Below are 18826 nucleotides of genomic sequence, written 5' to 3' on the forward strand. Positions count from 1 at the left end.
CAGCTGTTGTACTCTATGCTGTCAGTTGAGGGGTGGGTGGGAAAATAGCCAGAAGAGCTTTAGCCTTCTCTCTCTGTGCCTTGGCCTTCTCTTTTTCTGGCAGTGCTGCCCTTTTGTTGTCTGTTCCCATTGCTAGAGGACAGCAGGAGCTAGCAGGGGAGCGCCGAGCAGTGCAGCTGGAGGGAAGCTGTGAGCAGGGACTGGCTCAAGGAAGGAAGGACATGTTCTGGCATCTCCTTTCCCCGAGGGCTGAGGAGACAAGGGGGGGTCCCTGATTAAAACCCGCACTTCGGAGACTGTGTTGAAGAGATCGGAAATGGGATAAGGAAATGGGTGGGAAAATGAAAATGTCAGAATTGCTGGGAGGCAGTAGGAGTTGAAATCTTTTCCTCTTCTCTGCTCTTTCACTTTGAAGTTTGTGCTACCCTGAAAGAGGCGAGATAAAACAAAGGGGGCGGGTGGAGAACCGGGGCAAGCTAGAGATCAGCCAGGAGACAGAAGAGAAGTACTGGGAGAAACAAGGCAGAAGCACTCAGAAAGATGAGACAGAGGGAGACAGTGGATGACCCAAATGCTCTTTGGTGGGTTTGTTGTAGAAAGCATCCGAAGTGTCAGCTCTGAGAGCTGAGGTACAGGCCTCTTTTCTCCGGTCACCGAGCTCTGGATCATCTGAGGTGCAGTGCTTGTGAGTCTGTTTGCATCTGAAAATAAGTCTGCAACCTGAAGAGCTGGTAGAGAAATCCTATAGAGCGTAAGTAGGGCCTAAAGTGAGGCACTGATGTTTGCTGCGTCTGGAGACAGCTCGGATTGTTGGGACTAGCACTATGGTCTCCTTCAGATGCCAGCTGTATCCGTTTTGCTGAGAACCCACTTAGATATAATGCTAGCAGAAAATGCCAATGTGCATTAGGGGTGGCGGAGCTGATTTTGACAAGGGAGAGAAACGAGGTCTTCAAATCTACCTTGCCTTGCAAATGAAAATGACACCCACCTGCCCCCCCTAGAAAGGGCTGATGTCTCCTCCGTCCTTCACAGAGATCTGTTAGCTGAGGTTTTGACCAAACCCAGACCTTGTGCTTTGCATGGCACCTGGAGGCTGCCAGACTTCTCTTCCTCAACACCTTTTTTGGTTTTTTGCATAGCAGCATGCTCAGAGAGGCCCAAGTGATTTTAAGTTTTTATGCATGGCCCACACTGGTCCTGCCCTCACCTGCAAATTAATTCATCTGGCACTTCTCCCATAATACAGTTCCTTAACTGTTAGAAAGCATCCAGAAAACTTGTAACTTTGCAGAGGGGAAAGAACATATTTTTGTGTTGATGGAGAGCAGTGAAAGCTTCTTTTGCTTCCTCTGAGATTCCAACAGACACAGTGTTGGACAAATGGTGGTTATAAAGAGGGGACAAATGGTGATCCCGCCAGAAAACTCTGCTTCGTTTTCTGTATCATTGCGGAGCGGCTCCATCTACCTCTTGCCTGCTAAAACATGCTGTGCTTTGCACAGGGAAATGGGGAAGGCAGGTAGAAAGCAGAGTTTCTCAGCTGGAAGGCCAATACTAAAGGAGAGTGGCAGCCACATGCTTTGCTGTGCTAGATCAGCCTGCTGCAGGTCGCGTTTAAGAGAAGTGTGTGCCTTCCTGTCTCATGCAAGATGTCTTGCTAGCTCTGTAGTTCCTGGCATGGCTGAGGGGTGGAGTTCCTTCCTGATCTTTGGATGATCTTGATCGGCTTAAGCTATAAAGCAGGAGATTTGATTTACCCTGACTTAGCTTGCATAACTGCAGACAGAATTAGGGGTTGGCAAGCCCTTCTGCACATATAATGGCCCAGACTGAGAGAGGGATCATGCTCTGATGCCTCCCACATGGCAAATAATTTCCATTATAATTCATCCTAATTTGTTTTATTTCCCTGATTAACTTTATAACATAATAAAGCACCATTTTCACTTGAGCTATTCTCTGTTAATTTGTTTTAGCATTGTCTATAATGATATTCATTTAATCTTTGTCATTGCTGATTTTAAAATTCACTGAAGTAAGGCCAGAAAGTGATAGAAAACCATGACAATTGGTAGTTTGAGAGTCTAGAAATCGTCACACGGGGGCTGGCAGCCCATGAGGGGCAGTACAAAACCAGCGGTGGGGTAGGTTCTGGCATGTGGAGCATTGCAGCCCCAGGCTCTGGACACCAGCCTTGGAGAGGCCATGCTCTGCTTCTCCCACTGCAGCTGAGGTGCCAAACTGGTGGGACCTGGTGCAGCGGAAAGCTGTCTAATCCCTTGGACATGGTGAGAGAAGCCCAGATTCTTCTGCATAGAGTAATACCCTCCTGCCTTGTTTTCGGGGACGGGAAATTTTTTTCCTAGCATGTCCTTGCTGGTTTTGGTAAGGCTGAGGCACTGCAGAAATTTTGCAGGAGACAGCAGCAGCCTCGAAGTTCCTTCAGCTCTTTAGACATAGGATATGTGAGCGCATTGCTGATCACCTGCCTGCTCCTGCTGCCTATCCTAGGACAGGCCTGCCCGTAGATCCCCGCAGCCACGGCCACTTTCTTCCCCAACTGAGGCCAGACAAGAAGGTGGCAATAAGTCCTTTGATTCTGCTTGCTCAGTAGCTCCAAAGCTGGAGCATTCACCAGGATGTGCTGTCTGGGTTTGTGCCCTCTGTCACCACATTCTGGGCTCTCCCAGAAATGAAGCCCAGTGACCATGTTGCTTATTTGGGTCAGAGAGGGCCCAAGCTCCAGCCTGGTGCACCCTATGGGTCGCAGTCCCTGAGCAGGGCAGATCCTCCAGGAGTCCAGGGTGCCTAGGCCCCCCTGGGGGTCTGCGGCTCTTAGCATTTGTAAGGAGAGGCACTCTGTGTTTCCTGGCAGTAGACAAACACATCCTTCAAGTCCCAATAACATCTGTCACTGCGAACAAGCTCTCTGCTATGCTAAATCTGCCCTTCATTGTGGAATATTTGCAGCAGAAGTGATCACCAAGGAAGCTTTGCGAAACAACCGGAACTTTTTGCATTAGAGCTGAATCCTGATGGCTGTGTTCACTTTCCATCCAAGAGTAGCTCCCTTTCCCCATGTGTGTGCAGAGTTCATTTCACACATGCTGCCCTCCTGGGATGAAAAGCAAAAACCTGACGATGCAGGGGTTTCTTCTTGGTTTACACTGCTCTGTTCTTTCTGGTTTTGCCTTCCCAGATTGCAGGTGATCGCTGATCAGCTGATGGAAAGGTTTGTGGCCTCCGGCCTGATGCTTAAAGAATGGGATAGGGTGAAACTGCATGCTACAGTCATGAATACTGTCTTCAGGAAAGATCCAAGTGGTGCGTATCCCTCACCCTTTCTACTGATAAATGCATTTAAAGTAGTACCTCTGAACAGGAAATGCTTCTGTTGGCTTTTTTGTTTCCTTTGTTAAATTTTGTGATCTTTCCTAATCTCAAAAATACCTCCCTCATGGGGAGATGTCACTAAATAAAACCCAGAAGAAAATTAAAAAGCAATCAGCAGAACTGCAGAAGGCAGGCATGCTTTGAGCACTTGCTGGATCTTTTCTAAGATTCTTTGTCATAACTTCAGAAACACTATCACCCAGCAGCACTCAGAGGATCTGGGCCAGAGAGGAATGTGTTCAAATACTGTGTGAGGTCTTGGGTTCTCTGTGCCCCAACATTAAATTGAAATTTAGTAACAACTCAATGTGCTGTGCTGATCTTTAAACAAGATGAAAACGTGGTCCTCTTTGGTCAAGTTAAAGATCTCCTGTTGGTTTAGGAACGTGAGTCCAGTGTCATTCTCATTAAATCAGATTCAGATGGCCACAAGGCTGAATATCAGCTGTTATTGAGTGTATAGCGTCTGCTGTCTCTGCCAAAAGATTGTCTGCTCCAGCAGTCTGTAGCATCGTCCTTATCACATTACTTTATACAGCAGCCTCAGATGCATTGCATTTAAGGAGGGGCAGTGTTCTCCATGTGCAAACATGCATATGCTCTGGCACTGGTGTGTAGTTTGCAAGTCTTAACAGCGTTGCGCCAAAGCTTTTCGTAGCTTTCTCTGGCACAGCGGGCTCTGTGCAATGCCGATAGGTTATGTGGAGTGTTCTCCAGTTACTGCCTCTCTGAGTCTCTGTATGGACAGCGATAACAGCAGATGGTTTGTGTTACGGTTTTCTTGTGCCCAGCGGCAGACTTCGGGGATGAATGCTACTAAAGTCAGATAAGCATACTCAGGCGGTAGGAACCCTGAAAAGACAGGGCTTAGCTCTCTTAAACTGAGCCCTGAAAATTGATGAAAATGTGCACCCAAAGTGCTGATGTGGCTCTCTGTTAGGGGAGATGCATGGGCAGCTGCGCCTGGCATTGTGAGTCTGTTTTCTGAACAACCCCACGAGGCATTCAGACACAACGGATAGAGAATTTCACAGATAGCCCTAGGAGTCACTTTACATTCAGTACAGGATTTGAGTAGCATGCTAGGTGTGAGTGAGACTTCATAGTTAATGCTAGAGATGAAACAGAAGTATTGAATATATTCACTGAGTGTGGCAGAGGTCCTGTGGAAAGAACAGATCATGTACTCCGGGATTATATAAAAATCCAGACATGCTCTGGGGAAATGGATCTAAGACGTAGGCATTTGGCAGTTGCTGTAGGCCTAGGTTGCTATTCTTAAAGTCTGTATGTGTGGCTGCATGCCCACCCCTCAGAAGCATACACACCACATGTGTGTGCTTCCCAGAGCAGGCAGCGGAGGTTTGTATAGGTGCTGTCCGGGTCACGCCTGGCATTGTGCTCACATGCTCAGTCTGGGATTTGGTGCTGTTCCAGGGATGCAAGCGCTCGCAGTGCTGACTCTCACCCTGGCAGGATGTGCGATTAAAATCAGCCAGAGAGAAGCAGATGTGTTGCACTGAGCCATCAGCCCTACAGAACCACCCTAGCAGTAGCTATGATATAGGGTCTTTCCTCCAGGTAACGTCGATCATCCTGGTAGAGGCACCAATTCCTGCATATTCAGCCTCGTTCTCTTTAAAAAAATCAAAATGGAAGTGGTTTTTTGCGCTAAGAACCGGGCAAAGATGGTTTATTAGCTGACAGCTGACTTTGGGGAGGGAGAGAGTGGGGGGTGAAGTACAGCACACACAGTTCTCCCATCTGAAGCTCATTCTGGTGGTGGCTTTTCTCTTTACAGCTGAAGAGCGAAACAATACAATGACTGGTAAATCATCTTTCAAGGAACGGGAGTCGTTTAATGGCCGAAATATCCTCAAGGTCAGTATGAAACAATTAGGGAAATCGAGCCAGCTGTGGATATTGTATAGCCGAAAGAGGTTGAAACACCTCTTCAAGACTGCTTTTGTTTTAGGCTTATAGGATCTCCTGGGGGGGAAAATCTGTTTAGAAAATAAACAATCCAGATCACTCGTAATTGGGAGCATTACAGTATTTAACAGAAGCGTTCTTAAAGCTGGTGAGGCTCAGATCAGGAGTATGTAGCACGAATGCTAAGTGGGTGTTCGTGTTGTCGTTTACTTCGCTCGTGTTTTACCCTGGAGACTCAGGCTCGTGCCGATTCTCAGCCCACCAGAAAGGAGTACTTTGTTGCTCTTGTTCTACTCATATGTATTTATGAAACTAAAACCGACTGCCATTTCACTTACTCTTTTCTTCTGTTTTCTCATCTCTGCTATGGATTTGCATGGTTTTGCTCCAGAAAAATAGCAGATGGCGGTAGGGGGAGTCCCACCAGCCAGGATCTGAGGGCTTTGGCAGTGATCAGAGGGTAGGAAGCAAGATCCCCCAGACCGTAGAGGTGGGTAAGGCTTGAGGGGGAGCATTCTGCAGCCTCCCAGGCTTTGTCATCCAGGGCTGAGACTGCAGGCAGCCTCTGCTGCTCATCCAGATGGCAGTGGCAGGCTGATGCTGCGGTGGTTGGCCCCTGCAAGTGTCCAGAGAGAAAAGGCAAGCACAGAGGAGTAGAAATGGAAAACAAAACTGGGTTGTAAGCAAATTTGCAATCCTCATTGTGTGAGGGGATTTGTTGCAGGCAGCTATGATAAGACAGAGATGGGACAATGCTTGAAATACATTTGGGATCCGATAGAAGATATTCTGGCAACAAAGAGATACGAGAGAGGATGCAGGCTGTGTGGGAGTTGGACAGCCCAGAAGGACTTTAGGGCACCAGAGCAGGAAAAGGGTGCGCTTTATTTGTGTTTACAGGTTTGCTGTATAATGTATGAGGCACTGGATGCACAGGGATGTGAAGGCAAGGAGTGGAACTGATTGATCTCCTCTGCACAGAGGACAAACAAAGGGACAAAATTAGGTTAAGCTCTCATTGTCCTCAAAGGTCTGTGCAAGCGCAGTGTTATGACTCAGCATCGCCACATGTTGAGTGTTTGGTGTGAGACTGCAGTATTGCAAACTGAAGCAGGAAAGCCACAGACGTGGTCCTTTTCTTAATGTGATCTGCGAGTTTTGGTTAGCTCCCGGTGCCCGAGAGCTGGGCTGCAGAAAGGGAAGGTGGTACGTGTCGGGAGCCCTGCGTGCCTGCAGGGACTCAGCTTTCAAGGCGTACGCCCACCTTTCGCTTTGCCCTTTGCTTCTCTCTCTTGCGTCTGTTAAACTTGTCCTCAGACTTTAGGGATGCATAAAATCAAGCCGTTGGTCTTCCTTAATGCTCCTCATCCCAAAACATTTATGGTTTGGAAGGCATTAACGATGCTCCCTCTACTGGTCACACCATTTGTGGACCGTGCTGCAGGGTCTGAGGATCTGTGGGTCGGGTAGTGTGTGGTGCTTGGAAATGCAAGTGCCCTACCTCAGATGGCTACTTCTTATTTTTGCTGCTCTCTGAAATACGAGCCGATGCATTTTTAAAGCTCCTAATTGATTTTGTACTGATGTAGCCAGAAGAGCTGCTGGCTCTTTGGACTGTTGATAATTACTTCAAAGCATGTCTTGCCGCAAGAAATGTCATCCTTCTCCCCACCTCCACTACATTTCCTAACCTGCTCGCTTCGTATTTCCCTTTGGTCTCCCACGTGCCTGCAGCAGAACGCCCGTTGGCATTAATTAATTACATGAGTCATAAATAGCTCCAGGCTTCTTACCAGAGGAGCCCAGCCTCAGCCAGCCACTGATGCATTCTAGCATGACCTTGCAAGGATGCGCCAGTTCCCTCCCAGCCCCCTTTTATATACATTATTTATCTTCTGCTCAGGGAGGCTGCCCTCTCGCAAAGTGGCTTCATTAACTTTTGCAATAAGATCTAAACGACGGGCTGTTAATGAATATGGTTGCAGTTAGACGGGCTGGCTTGCAGGCACCATCCCCTTGTAGGTAGAGCAACGTGCCGTGCGCGTGTTCCCAGGCCGTGGGACTCTGCGGTAGCTGTGTTGGGTGGCAATGCTCCCACTTGGAAAGCCGACAAAGCACGGCTACTGGTAGGAGGGCATTAAGTTGGAGAACTTCGTGTTTCATGACTCTCGTTCCCCTTGTGCAGCCACGGCTGGTGCTGTCAGGGCGAAGGCTTTGCTTAGCGGAGGGCAGGACCTGAGCCATCCCAGCATGATGGACACCCCCCGGTTCTGCTGTTCCAGTCTGAGGCTCCCCCGTGGTCAGAGGTGGTGTGTGTGTGTGCAGATGCACTGGCAGCACGTTTGCTGATAGCGTGCCTACGTTACCCCAGGCTCCAGCTGGTATTTTGCTTTCAGCCGAACTAATCGGAATTTTATTTAATAATCCTTTGTTCTACCCATTCCGCAGAGTTAAACATACACTCCTATTTGTGCTAATAAATGGTTGTGCAGGCCGGTACCTTCCCACACTGCTCAGAAAATAGATCCTGTAGGATGAGTTGCGTTTAGGCGTTTAAATTACTTCTGTATTGAAGAATATCCATGAAAAAGGCTCCCTGGACTTGCTGATGATGAAAGCCCAAGGGAGTGCGTGATCCAACAGCTGAGTGATTCGTGTCTCCCACAAAAACACTAGACACTTTAGCATTGCGCTTTTCTAGCCTAGTCTCAAGAAGCTGGGGATGCTTTATGAACCACTTCATATGGAGAGATGTGTATTTCTTCTAGGGTGGCTAGTGGCTAGCGGCTAGCTGATCGACTTCTTTGATCGCACGAATAACATACCAAACTCTTGCTCTGGTTGGGAACAAAAAGCGACTCGTTTCTTGCAGAGCAAAGGGAGAGGGCAGCAACTGGCAGCTGAAAGGCAGCGGCAGCTCCTTCGCTGTGAGAGAAGGGTCAGGGCAAGCGGGCCTCGGGGAGATGCCGGTTTGGCAGCCCCTCTGCCTTGCCTCCTCCTGTGTCCCGGGCGGTGGCTGCGTGCCCTGCGTCGCAGCTGGCCAAGCGGCACAGCGCTGGCACAGAGGCAGCAGGGGCAGCTGCCTGCATCTCCGGAGACGAGGCTTGGCTGCCTCCGGGCTTTTATTTATTTTGCTTAGTGAAAAAACTAAGGCTGCAGTGAATAAATAAAAATGCAAAGAAATGCAAAGGTACCACCTGGCCCCAAATTTTCTGTTATACTTTTAAAGGAAAGGAAGGCTTACAGTAGGAAGAAAACCATGTGGACTCTCACTGGGTTAAAATTTAATGATTTTTGACTTGAGGTCTGAGGCGTAAAAGAGCGGCCTTTGCCACATTCAAACAAGAAAGAAGCTGATTTTGAGTACAGAAAAAGATGAACCTTGCCGCTTAGCACAGATCTGTGCATTAACAGCTTACAAGATTAAATATTGAGGGAACAGCTACTGAGGAGCAGCAGCGGAAAGCTGCCCATCTTATGTCTTAGGGCATTAAGGGAGGCTTTAAGCTGAGATGCAAGCCTGGAACGGGATCAGTCGAGGCAGTGACACATGCTGCCATGCCCTGGGCCGGCAGTTGGAGCAGAGCGGCCGGGCTGCAGGACTGCTCTGGGAGGGCTTCTAGTTGGACAAGGCGTAATTCGATGACGCTTCTTCTCTTTTGAAGCTTGCATGCAGGGTATGACATTATGGACCGTATCTCCTTTCACTTGGAGCAGGGGGAAAGTGCATTTACTGACTGATATACCAGGGCTGGTGGAGAGCTGCTCTTAGCAAACAAATCTGGTAGTGTTCTCTGTTATCATTTTTATCTTTCTGAGTGAGAACAGTACAGTGGCTGTGGTGTGCAGTAGTTCAGTTTAAGACATTTAATGTAATGCCATAGAGAGAGAATGAAAAAGCAAAATCTTGTTCTGGATAAACACCCTAACCCCTCAAAATACCCCAAACCCACCAAGTGGTAAACAAATTAAAATCTGCCCCTGTGCAGAGCCACCATTATCAAGTCCACTTGCAGATGAGGAGTGCTTCTCGTGTTCTGCAGCCATCGGTACCCAGGCCTTTTCTATGTTACTTTTGTTAGTCAATTTAAGGAGACAGAGTCTTTTTCCAGTGTATATTTAAGCTGAGGTGAAATCAAAGGGCCAAAGAACCTGCGTTAGGTGAGATCAAGACTGCCCAGTGTTCAGAAAGGGTAAGAACATCTTGTTATCCTCAAGGAGGTGATCTGTGTGTATATCTAGAGTAGGTCTGGCAACTGGAAGAAGTACCTAACAGGAGCTGGCTGCTTGGAAAGTTTAGAGTTAAAATTACCAAACAAAAATCCACTGGGGTGAGAACAGACTGAATAAGAGATTGTGGTGCAACATCACTGTATCAGAAATAAGCCAGTGCTTTCCTCGCCTCGGTTTTACAGAAGAATCAAAAGCAGAAATGAAAGGCTGTAGTGCCGCTTTGCAGAGGAGAGGATTTTTGCCTTCGGTTCTGATCCGGCCATTACCGAGGGATACTGAAACGATCGAGGAGGCTCAGCAGTGTGCAGTTAGAGCAACAGTGGGATGGGAGGATGTGACAGTTGAGCAGATGAGACTGGAGATCAATGTTTGTATGATCTTGGGGAAAAATAAAGGAGATTAAATTGCAGTTGCTGTGATAACGCTTTCCTACGAATTATATTCTGAGGGGAAAAAAAAGGCGTATTCACTTTATTTGCATGCGGTGAAACAGGAAGCTGAAGTGGCATTTGGAAATTCAGACTAGACAATAGAGGGAAAATATATCTTTGTTGGAGTGTTTGGGCCTTGGAGCAGAGTGACGAACTGGCGCTGGAGGTATTGAGAGAAGGCTGAGACGCCGCGCTGAGGAGAACGCAGTGCAGGGAGTGCAGAAGGTTTGTGCTAACTCGCCCGCGTGTGACAGATCCGTTTGGTGACCTTACTGTAGAGGGGAGAAGCCTCTTTTTCTTCAGAGGTGCTCAGCACCTCTCTGACTAAGTTAGCAGGAGCTGTGAGTGCTGGAAGAAGGAGGATTTGCTGAGAGGGTTATAAAGTTCTGAATCCACTTGCCCCTTCCAGGCGGGGCTACCTGCACCGCGGCCCCCTCCAGCCCAGCAGCTCAGCCGTTCTGGAGGTGCTCTCTGTGTGGGTGTGGGTGCCTCTGCTTCCCATTCAGTGGGCACCCTGCCTCCTCATTTCCCTGAGACCACTGTTCTGCCACCAGCCAGCTGAGACAGCGTCACCTTTTTGATCTTAAGAGGACAGTTTTTCTCGGTGGAGCTGGCAGGGGTTGAATTACAGCAGTGCCTTAATAGAAGACAGGGACCCAGCACATTAAGTGCAAAAAAAAAAAAAACCAACCAACCCAACACACTGATTAGCAAAAGTAGGCAGCTCATCCCAAAGGTGCCATAACCCTTCTGCCAGATAATTTCCCGGGTCTGTCCGAATGAATTTACTGGTTCCATAGCTGGGCTTCTCCTCTTGGTATTTTGGTGAGCGTAGCGAGTAGGTCACATTGATGGGAGCTCCTTGTCCTAACATTCCCGAATGTGTCTCAAGCCTCCTGGCATCTCTGCAGCAAAGCTGAAGCCCAGCTCTTAAAAACTGTTGCTGCATTTGCAACAATAGGCAGTGCTAGGAGCCACGGGGATGAAGCTCCTTTGGAGAAATGCAGTGCTTGGTTATCAATTTCCTTAAACAAGTTGTGCTGAAAATCCTTCATATTTGAGGCATAGCAGGATCTGGGAAGTCAGTGAAGCCTTTAATGTGCTGGAGGGTTTTTTATTCGTGTCTAAAAGATGTACAAAATTCCGGTAACCTCCAAATGTCCCACTTGTATTTGTTTCTTAGTTTGCAGAATGCCTTTCACCATAGCAACTAGGGTTTGATTTCCTCAAGCGCATGAATTTTCATGGATATGTAGCAAGAGGAGCGGGCCCAAAACCCTGAGCTAAAGCAAAGGTTTTGCAGCGTGGCAGTGGCAGGAGCACCACTGGATTTGGCTTGTGAAGTAGGGGGACCCTGAAGAGAGAGGTTCTTAACTGAACAGAGGCCTGCACCTGGCCCCAAGTGGTTTTATTTGCAAAAATTCAGATCTGACAGATTAATTGAGACTATTGCTGAATGTTACCCTCCCCACCACTGCATCACCCTCTGACAGCTGAGATGGTTTTGCTCCAGAGTTGTGAAAGCTGAGGTTTCACATGGCAGCAGTCAGAGATGTTCACAGAGCCCAGCTGGAAACCTCATACCCTTCCCACCTGTGAAGGTCAGAAGGGTGGTATGGGCAGTGTGAAGCGTGCTCCTCTTAGGTCTGCAGATGAAACCCAGCTGGGAGAGGAAGGAAAATTGTATATGTTAGTAGGAGAGAACAGAGCTCCAAATGATCTTGAGAAATCAGGCAGAAACAAATGGACTGCTGAGAACAAGGACAGATCCAGGAGGGAGCAGTGCCTCCGTACCAGCCCCAGGGACAGGGCTTGGGGTTACAGGGGACTGCTCCAGAGCACAAGCCAGCTCAGTCTGTCTGTGGCAATAAAAGAAAGAAGCAAAGGCCTGTGAAGTAAACCAGTGACTACACTGGTGCTCAGCCCCTAGCTGAAGTATTTTTCCGGTTTCGGGCACTGTGGACAGGTGCAAAGAGTCCAGAAGGCAACAGTAAGATAATCAGAGAGCTAGAAAATGTCTGTGAGCTGAGACTGAAAGACTTAAGAGTTGTTTTGAGGCTAATAAAGGGAAGAATGAGGACAGCACATAAGAAAAACTCTTTAAGCATGTGAAAGCTTTTGCCAGTAGTGGATACTCTGTCCTCCATGCTCTGATGGTAGGGCAACAAATAACGGGCTTAAATTGCAGCAAGAGCTTAGGTGTTAGGAAAATCTTTGTAATGGCAATAAAGCACTGCCCTAGAGGAGCTAGAGAAGTGGGGGTTCCAGTTGTTTTGAGGGAACAGAGACCTTAGTCCAGGGTCTGCCACAAGTGAGCTCCTCCTGCCTCGGGGAAGGAGAGGACGGTGGAGCCGATGGCTCCTTTTGGTCCTTTCTTTATCTTGTCGTTTTATGATTACTATGTGAAATATATGCAGAACACTCATGAAATGCCATTTGTGAACATTCCTAAAGCTTCATGGCATTTATGTGGCATTTACTTTGGCTCAGTAAAATAAAAATATAGAAAAGAAACCTCCCATTGGTGGTACTTTTCCAGAGAGAGATGGTTATACCGTTACTGCTTTCTGACGGGTGGCACCGGTGATTTAATTGGAAAAGCTTTTCCTGTGTCGTAGAGGAGATACCACTGACTTGTATCCTGTGTTGGGCTTGTGCTCCCCCAAGATGCTGGCTTGTTTGCAATTTTGGGTCTTGGTGGTTGGTGGCAAAGCTTGCCGATATAAATGACACAAGAAGCAGCAAGCTGAATGCGAACGATAAAGGAGTTAGTGCTTTGCTTATGATACAGATCAGCTGTGCTCCCAAAAGATAGGCCGCTGGGACTTTTTATGAACAGATTTTCTCCCTCCTGAAATCTGTGTGCTTTATTCTTCCTAAGAGAGACAAGGTGAAAGGGCCTCTGCTGCCGCCTTTTACAACCTGCCAGAGCTTGAAAGAAGACTTAAACGGGCAGTGCCGTTCCTCGTGCCATCTGGGTGGAAGGGCTTGATGCTCTGCTGGTGATGGAGAGACACTCCAGAGCCAGCTGCACACTTGCAGAACAAAACAAACGGTCGATCCGCATACGCCCACCAAGGTGGCTGGTGCTTGGCCTTGGCACAGGCAGCGTGCTCATGGTGGCAGACAACTGCCTTCTGTCTCTGCCCTTCCTAACCCTCTCTTCCACCCTTGCCTTGTGACTCTGCACGACGTCTTAATCCTGTAACACCCGTGCAGTAATGGAAGGTGTTGGATGCCCGGCCAGCAGTCCTTTAAAAAGCTGTGGAAAGGAAGCAATTGCTAATTTGGAGAGGAGGTGGGGAACACCGGGAAGAGCTGCCTCTCTGGCTGAGTGCCTGTCTACCTGCTTTTCCTACACTTCTCATACATTATTGCTGGCAAGCTTCCAAGCACAATTAAACCTCTGACAGATAATCATTGGTGGAGTGGTGTCCAGGGTGAATAATACAGGAATCAGATACTTCTTTTTTGGCACCAAACTGTTTCAGGAAACATGTTTTGAAAGTTGAAAATAGAAGAAAAAAAAACCCTGTTAATTGAACAAACTCCCCAGATCTTGACACTTTGCCCGGTTGTGTCTTACCTTCTGGGAGCCAGCAGGGGATTTGATTTGGGGGTTGTCTGTCATAGTTTGGGGGAGTTTAGGTCACAAATGGAAAGGGTTTTGATGCATTCTCAGGACGAGAAAGAAGGAGCTCCGCCAGCATGTACTGCAGCCTGGGGACTGGGGCAACTTCTGCCGTTTCATGCTGTGGAGGTAGCAGGCTTTTGTAGACCACTGGGGTGATCGACAGGGAGGTGTTGGTAGCAGAAATCCACAAAGCAGGAACAGGGCACAGGCAGGCTGTCCTTGAGGTCCCTCTTTTACCAACAGCTTTCCATTGCGGCGCGGTGTTCCCAAGTCAGCCTGCCCGGGAGTGACAGAGGTGCTGCTCCGACCTGAGAGGCCCTGACAGGTCTGTGTGGGAGGTCACAGGAGTGAGGTCTGTTAAGCAGGTAGGTAAGATCCCAAAAGCAGGGTTGGAAACTGGTTTGTGCAGCGAAGGAGGTTAATCAGAAGAGCTCCAATGGATAGTTTGCTGAAGTTCGGTGGAGTCTTTGAGTCCATCAGTGTTTGAGTGTTACTTTCACGTTTCTAAACCTTTTTTTTTTTTAAATTTTTAATCCATCAATGTTTTTTGCCATCAATAACTTTTCCTCTATCGAACCTTTTGGCTTCATGCTGGTACCAGCTCTGTAATACAGCAGTTTGCTGAAGAGTCGGCGCCTTCCCTGCTGTAGCTGGCATGGGTACCACAGTTGTGCTTTAGCCAGATGATTTGGAAGAGCGATTGTTCTCTGCTCATCTGCAGTGTTTTCTGTCCCAAGCTGTGGACATGTTATACAAGCGTTAATTCAAATGTATCATCCCTCATGAGATGGAAAAATAGCCCGAGGTTTATTTGGGCAAGTCACAGCCCATGGTCTGATGCTGTCTGGGTCCCTCCCCTCCCTTGTAGTGTAAGGTGGTGCAAGAAGGGTTTGGGGTGTTGGGGTCATGCTCTGCTGCAAGTACTGCCAGGAATATCCAGGGGAGGGTGCAGAGAGTCTGGAAACAAGCAGGTTTCGTTGCTCTGAAGAGGCTGAGGTATCTTCAGAAACGCCACTTAATTTTTCTCCATGCTTGTCAGCGGACGCCTGGGATTTTGTTTGCTTCTTCCCTTCCCCGAAGGAGATAACAGCACCGTAGCATGCTGATTTCCCATGGAAAGCAACCTCCCATCCCTCCCGGCTTTCCAAGTTCTTTCCTTCATTCACCGCTGCTCCTGATCAGGACACGCCGAGGGTAGCGGCTGCCGCTGGGCGAGCTGGTAGCTGTTGTCACTGCGTGCAGAGCAGATGAAGCTGTAAAGCCTGTGGCTTCTCTGAAGCTTGAGTTTAATCTCCTGGTTTGAGCTCTCTCCGGCGCTGCTCTCTGCTGCTGGACCCTGATTCCCGGCGCGATCTTGCATGGCCACAGCACTGGGTTGCCTGTCAAAAGCGATCCTCCTGCACAAGTTCTCCCAGGGAGGCAGATACGAGTGGCACTCAGCCTGTTCGCGTGCCTTCCTGGAAGGGATCTCTTGGTGGATAAACACCTTCAACTCGGGCGAAACAGAGGAGAAGGGATTGCTGGCGTCCCGTCCTCAGCATGGACTGCGCAGCAGGAATGCCAGTGAGCTCATCCGCAGCCGTCAGCTCCCGGAGCTGCAAGCCTCTTCCTTCCTGCGTCTCAGAAGTTGCTAATTTTTGAGCTTGTTCCAGATACAGAAAATGGGACCCCCCCCTCAGCTCCCTGCTGAGGGCAGCCGGGTTTCTTAGGCTGATTGGTCACAGACTAATGACATTACATGCCACTGCTCGCCCCCAGCACTGATTCACCAGGGACAGTTTTGTGCTGTTAATCTATAATACCCCTACCCTAAGGCACTGCTTTCTGTGGCTGGAGTTCACAACAAAGTGAGCTCCCGCAGGCTGGGGGTGTATGTGTGTGTGTATGCATTTTATCCTGTGATAATGCTGCTCTTTGGTGGTAGTTTTTAATTGTAAAGCATTGCAGTGAGTTGTTCTCTCAGCATTTCTGAGCACCGAGGCTCTCAGCAGGGCTGCTTGGACTTTTTATTAATTCAGGATGGGTCCTTTTTGGCTGACTACCGTAGACGACGTAAGGCTTTAAAAACTGATCAATAATCCTGATGGTAGCAGCAAAATCCAGGCCAGGCAGCATGAGTGCAAGCCAGAGATTACGTGAAGGAAGTTTTAAATACCTATTACTCCCTTCCCTTTTCTGGACTTATTTTGTCCTCCCGCTGCCCAGTGCCTCTCCAGGCGAAGCCATTAATATTTCTCATGCTTGTTGAGCCCCTGACAGGTGATTTAAAAGCACCAGTTTGTGTTGGCATCTCCGCTCTTCATAAGCGGAGCTGAAACGCGTCGCTGCTGTCCTTACGTGGATTAGTGCCGTGATTTATTACCGTTGTTTCCAGGTTTGAACACAAAGGTGCTGTCTCATTCTGGGAGGGTTGTCTGTGGGAAGCGAGCCCCCGAGGATGGCTGCTTGACAAATACCCACGCTCGGGAACACAACATAATTTAGACACACATTTTAAGTGCTTCATCGCGGAATCGTTCTCCTTTGCATTTGTTCCTATAGTCCTTCAATAAAACCTACTTTACGGGCTAAGGCAAAAGGGGAAAAAATGTGGAAAAGAGGCATCCTGGGTTTTGATCTGTTGCTCTGCCTTTGATAAGGAAGTTGTGGTTTGAGGGCTGAAGTTTGTACTAGCATTTTTTGGCTCAGGTTTGCAAGGAGCAAGTGGTTTGATGTGTGATGCTTTCTCTCCCAAAACAAGGCTTCAGCCTCTGTCTTCCTTCAGAAAATGATTGTCACGCCCCAAGGGAGGCCTGCTATGTAATTTGTGGGTAATAGAGGGGAACGGACCTTGGAGGAAGAAGAGTTTCCAACATCTGAACGGAATTGTCTTAAATGAGAGAAATTAGAAATAACAGGTGTGCTGCTGGCTTTTCCTGGCTCAGAATAAATGACTTTGGGGGCAGAAATGGAGAAAAGCGTGCTTTCTGGGAGCTACCGCAGGGCTGCCTGCCTTTCATCATTACCTGCACGGTTGTGTCCTTGGCCCCAGCTTCCCAGAAGGGAGAGGGAGCAGGAGAGGCGCTTGCACACATGGGCCTACAGTAGTTTGCAGGCTGACGTATGAAGTGTGAGTTGTCTGTGGAGCGGTATGCTCCCTCTCTCGGGAGCTCATGGCTTTCTGCACTGGCAGCACGGCTGCAAGTCCCAGCCAACCCCTGCGGGTCCTGGGAGGGTGCTGTGCCCCTCTCTCGGCACCTGCTGCTTCCCCCTGGGAGATGCCCTGTCCTTCTGGGCATCCTGGCTGAGCGGTGTCCCAGCCTTCGGCTGTGCTTTGGAAGGCAGAGCACATCTCTGGCGTATTTGCTTAGAGGTGCTGGGTCTGGGGTTAAAAGTTAACAATGCTCTTTCCTTATTCAGTTCTAATTTAATTTGGGAAGGCAGCAGGGGGACAGAGGGCACTTAGTCTGGTAAGTGCTATTCCCCTGATGGGAGTTAGTAGCTTGCACAGCATGCGTGGTGCAGACTTTGTAAGCTGACCTTTACCTCCATCAGGTTCATTTTCATTTATAATAATTTTTAAAAAGCAAAGAATCCCAACCCCCAACCTCTTATTTATTCTTTAGGCGGTGAGGACGTAAATCCTTCGGCGTGTTTGGATTTATAGAATTACTGTGCTTTTGCTGAGGCTCACATCCCACTCCAATCAAATGACACGGCTTTCGGTAACCGTGCGGGTGATAGCGTTTTTCCTCCTCCTGCCTCCCTCCTAGCTGCTCCTGATCCGCACCTCCTCGTGCTCCCTGCAGCCTTTTTGGGGAAAGGTGGGCCTGTGGCACCCGTGGGAAGAGACAGGAGGGGGACTAGGCAAGCCTTGGGGCTATCAGCATTTGCACATGAAGCGTAACAACCTCCAGGTATCTTCTTTCCTGGCCCAGAATAAAAAACTGCTAAAATGCTTTTATAGAAGGCATTTCATCAGCTGTGCTACAGGCCTCCTCCGAAACCGGAGCGTTTCCGTGGTGGCTGGGGAGAGGGGGGGAGATATAAATATCTTTCTCGGCTCTGCTTGGCTTCTCCCCAAGATAAATAGAAGTGAAAGTCGAAAGGAGAGGCTTGGCCTTCTGAAATCTCTTCCCGAGCCTCCAGGGACCCGAGCGCAGGATGCTTTCATGACGGGAAGCCAGCTCCCAGCGTTTCAGAGGTCTCGGAGGGTGATGTTGGAGGGGCCCCCTCCCCACTGCCCGAGGCAGAGCTCGGCCGCGCGGTGGCTCAGCTCTGATCCCCACGCCTGGCGTCCGGTGGCTCCGGTCCTGGGAAGCCTCAGGGAGCAGAGAAGCATCAGTGAGAAGCTGGCTTGAAACGAGAGCAGAAAAAAATGTCTGTGGTTGTCCTCTAAATCTTGTAGTATGTTTACCCTCAGAAAGTACAGCTACATTACCAAAAATCAATAGTTCTAGCAGCGTTCTCCTTGGGAAACACACACACGCTCGGACACATGAGAGGTGGTAGGTCTTAAAAAAGCCAGGGGAATACAAAGTGCTTTGGTACAAGGGTTTTGCTTCACTTTTAGCAGCGTACAAATGGAGGGCCCTTGACATGGGCCGTGTCTTCTGGGACTTCCTGATTGTCTTTCTGGGCCGATGTGCCTGAGGCTGTGCAAGGCTAGAGAGGGGCTGGGGGGAGGGTTTGTCTCATTAACTAATTTTTGCTTTGAAGTACATGTGTTCTGTAAGGGAAACACGTTGTGGTGTGCAAAGATAAACAAGTATTTGAAAGACTCTTCCTTTGGCTGTTTTGTGTAAAGGTTTAACTTTTGTGGCTGCTGATGGGACCAGCACATCCCAGTGTTTCATTTGTTTTCCTCATGTTTGCAAAGACTTTATTCTACAGAAAGGAATGCACCTCATCCCCTTTCTCTTTTAAAAAAATCCTTTTCAGATCCTAGTGTCTCCTTGTTTACCCAGCGCACCTACCGCTCCCTCTGTTAGGAATGAAGTGATTTCCATTTTTCTTGGGTGGAGAGCGCTCTGCAAAGGAAGGGAGTGTCGGAATGAACAACCATTTTGACAGAGACGGGTATTAAGGTTTGGGGTGAGTGGGCACGCTGGCAGCAAGCACTGCAGCAAGCCCTGGAGAGCTGGAAAGCATCCTTCCTCAGATCAGCCAAAACGAAAAGAGAAAGGAGACCAACCCCTTTTTACTACCATCTCTTATTAAT

General features: G+C 48.6%; 1 protein-coding gene across 1 annotated transcript in view; it reads left to right on the forward strand.

The window, feature by feature from the left end:
- The window catches only part of ASCC1 (activating signal cointegrator 1 complex subunit 1), a 37739-nt gene that overhangs the window by 16427 nt on the left and 2486 nt on the right, over window positions 1-18826 (forward strand). The window contains exons 8-9 of the mRNA XM_074924237.1: window positions 3203-3327; window positions 5198-5277. Of these exons, the coding sequence (XP_074780338.1) occupies window positions 3203-3327; window positions 5198-5277 (205 nt within the window). The remainder of the gene's footprint in view (window positions 1-3202; window positions 3328-5197; window positions 5278-18826) is intronic.

Source organism: Athene noctua, chromosome 21, assembly GCF_965140245.1.
Source record: "Athene noctua chromosome 21, bAthNoc1.hap1.1, whole genome shotgun sequence".
Lineage (NCBI taxonomy): Eukaryota > Metazoa > Chordata > Aves > Strigiformes > Strigidae > Athene > Athene noctua.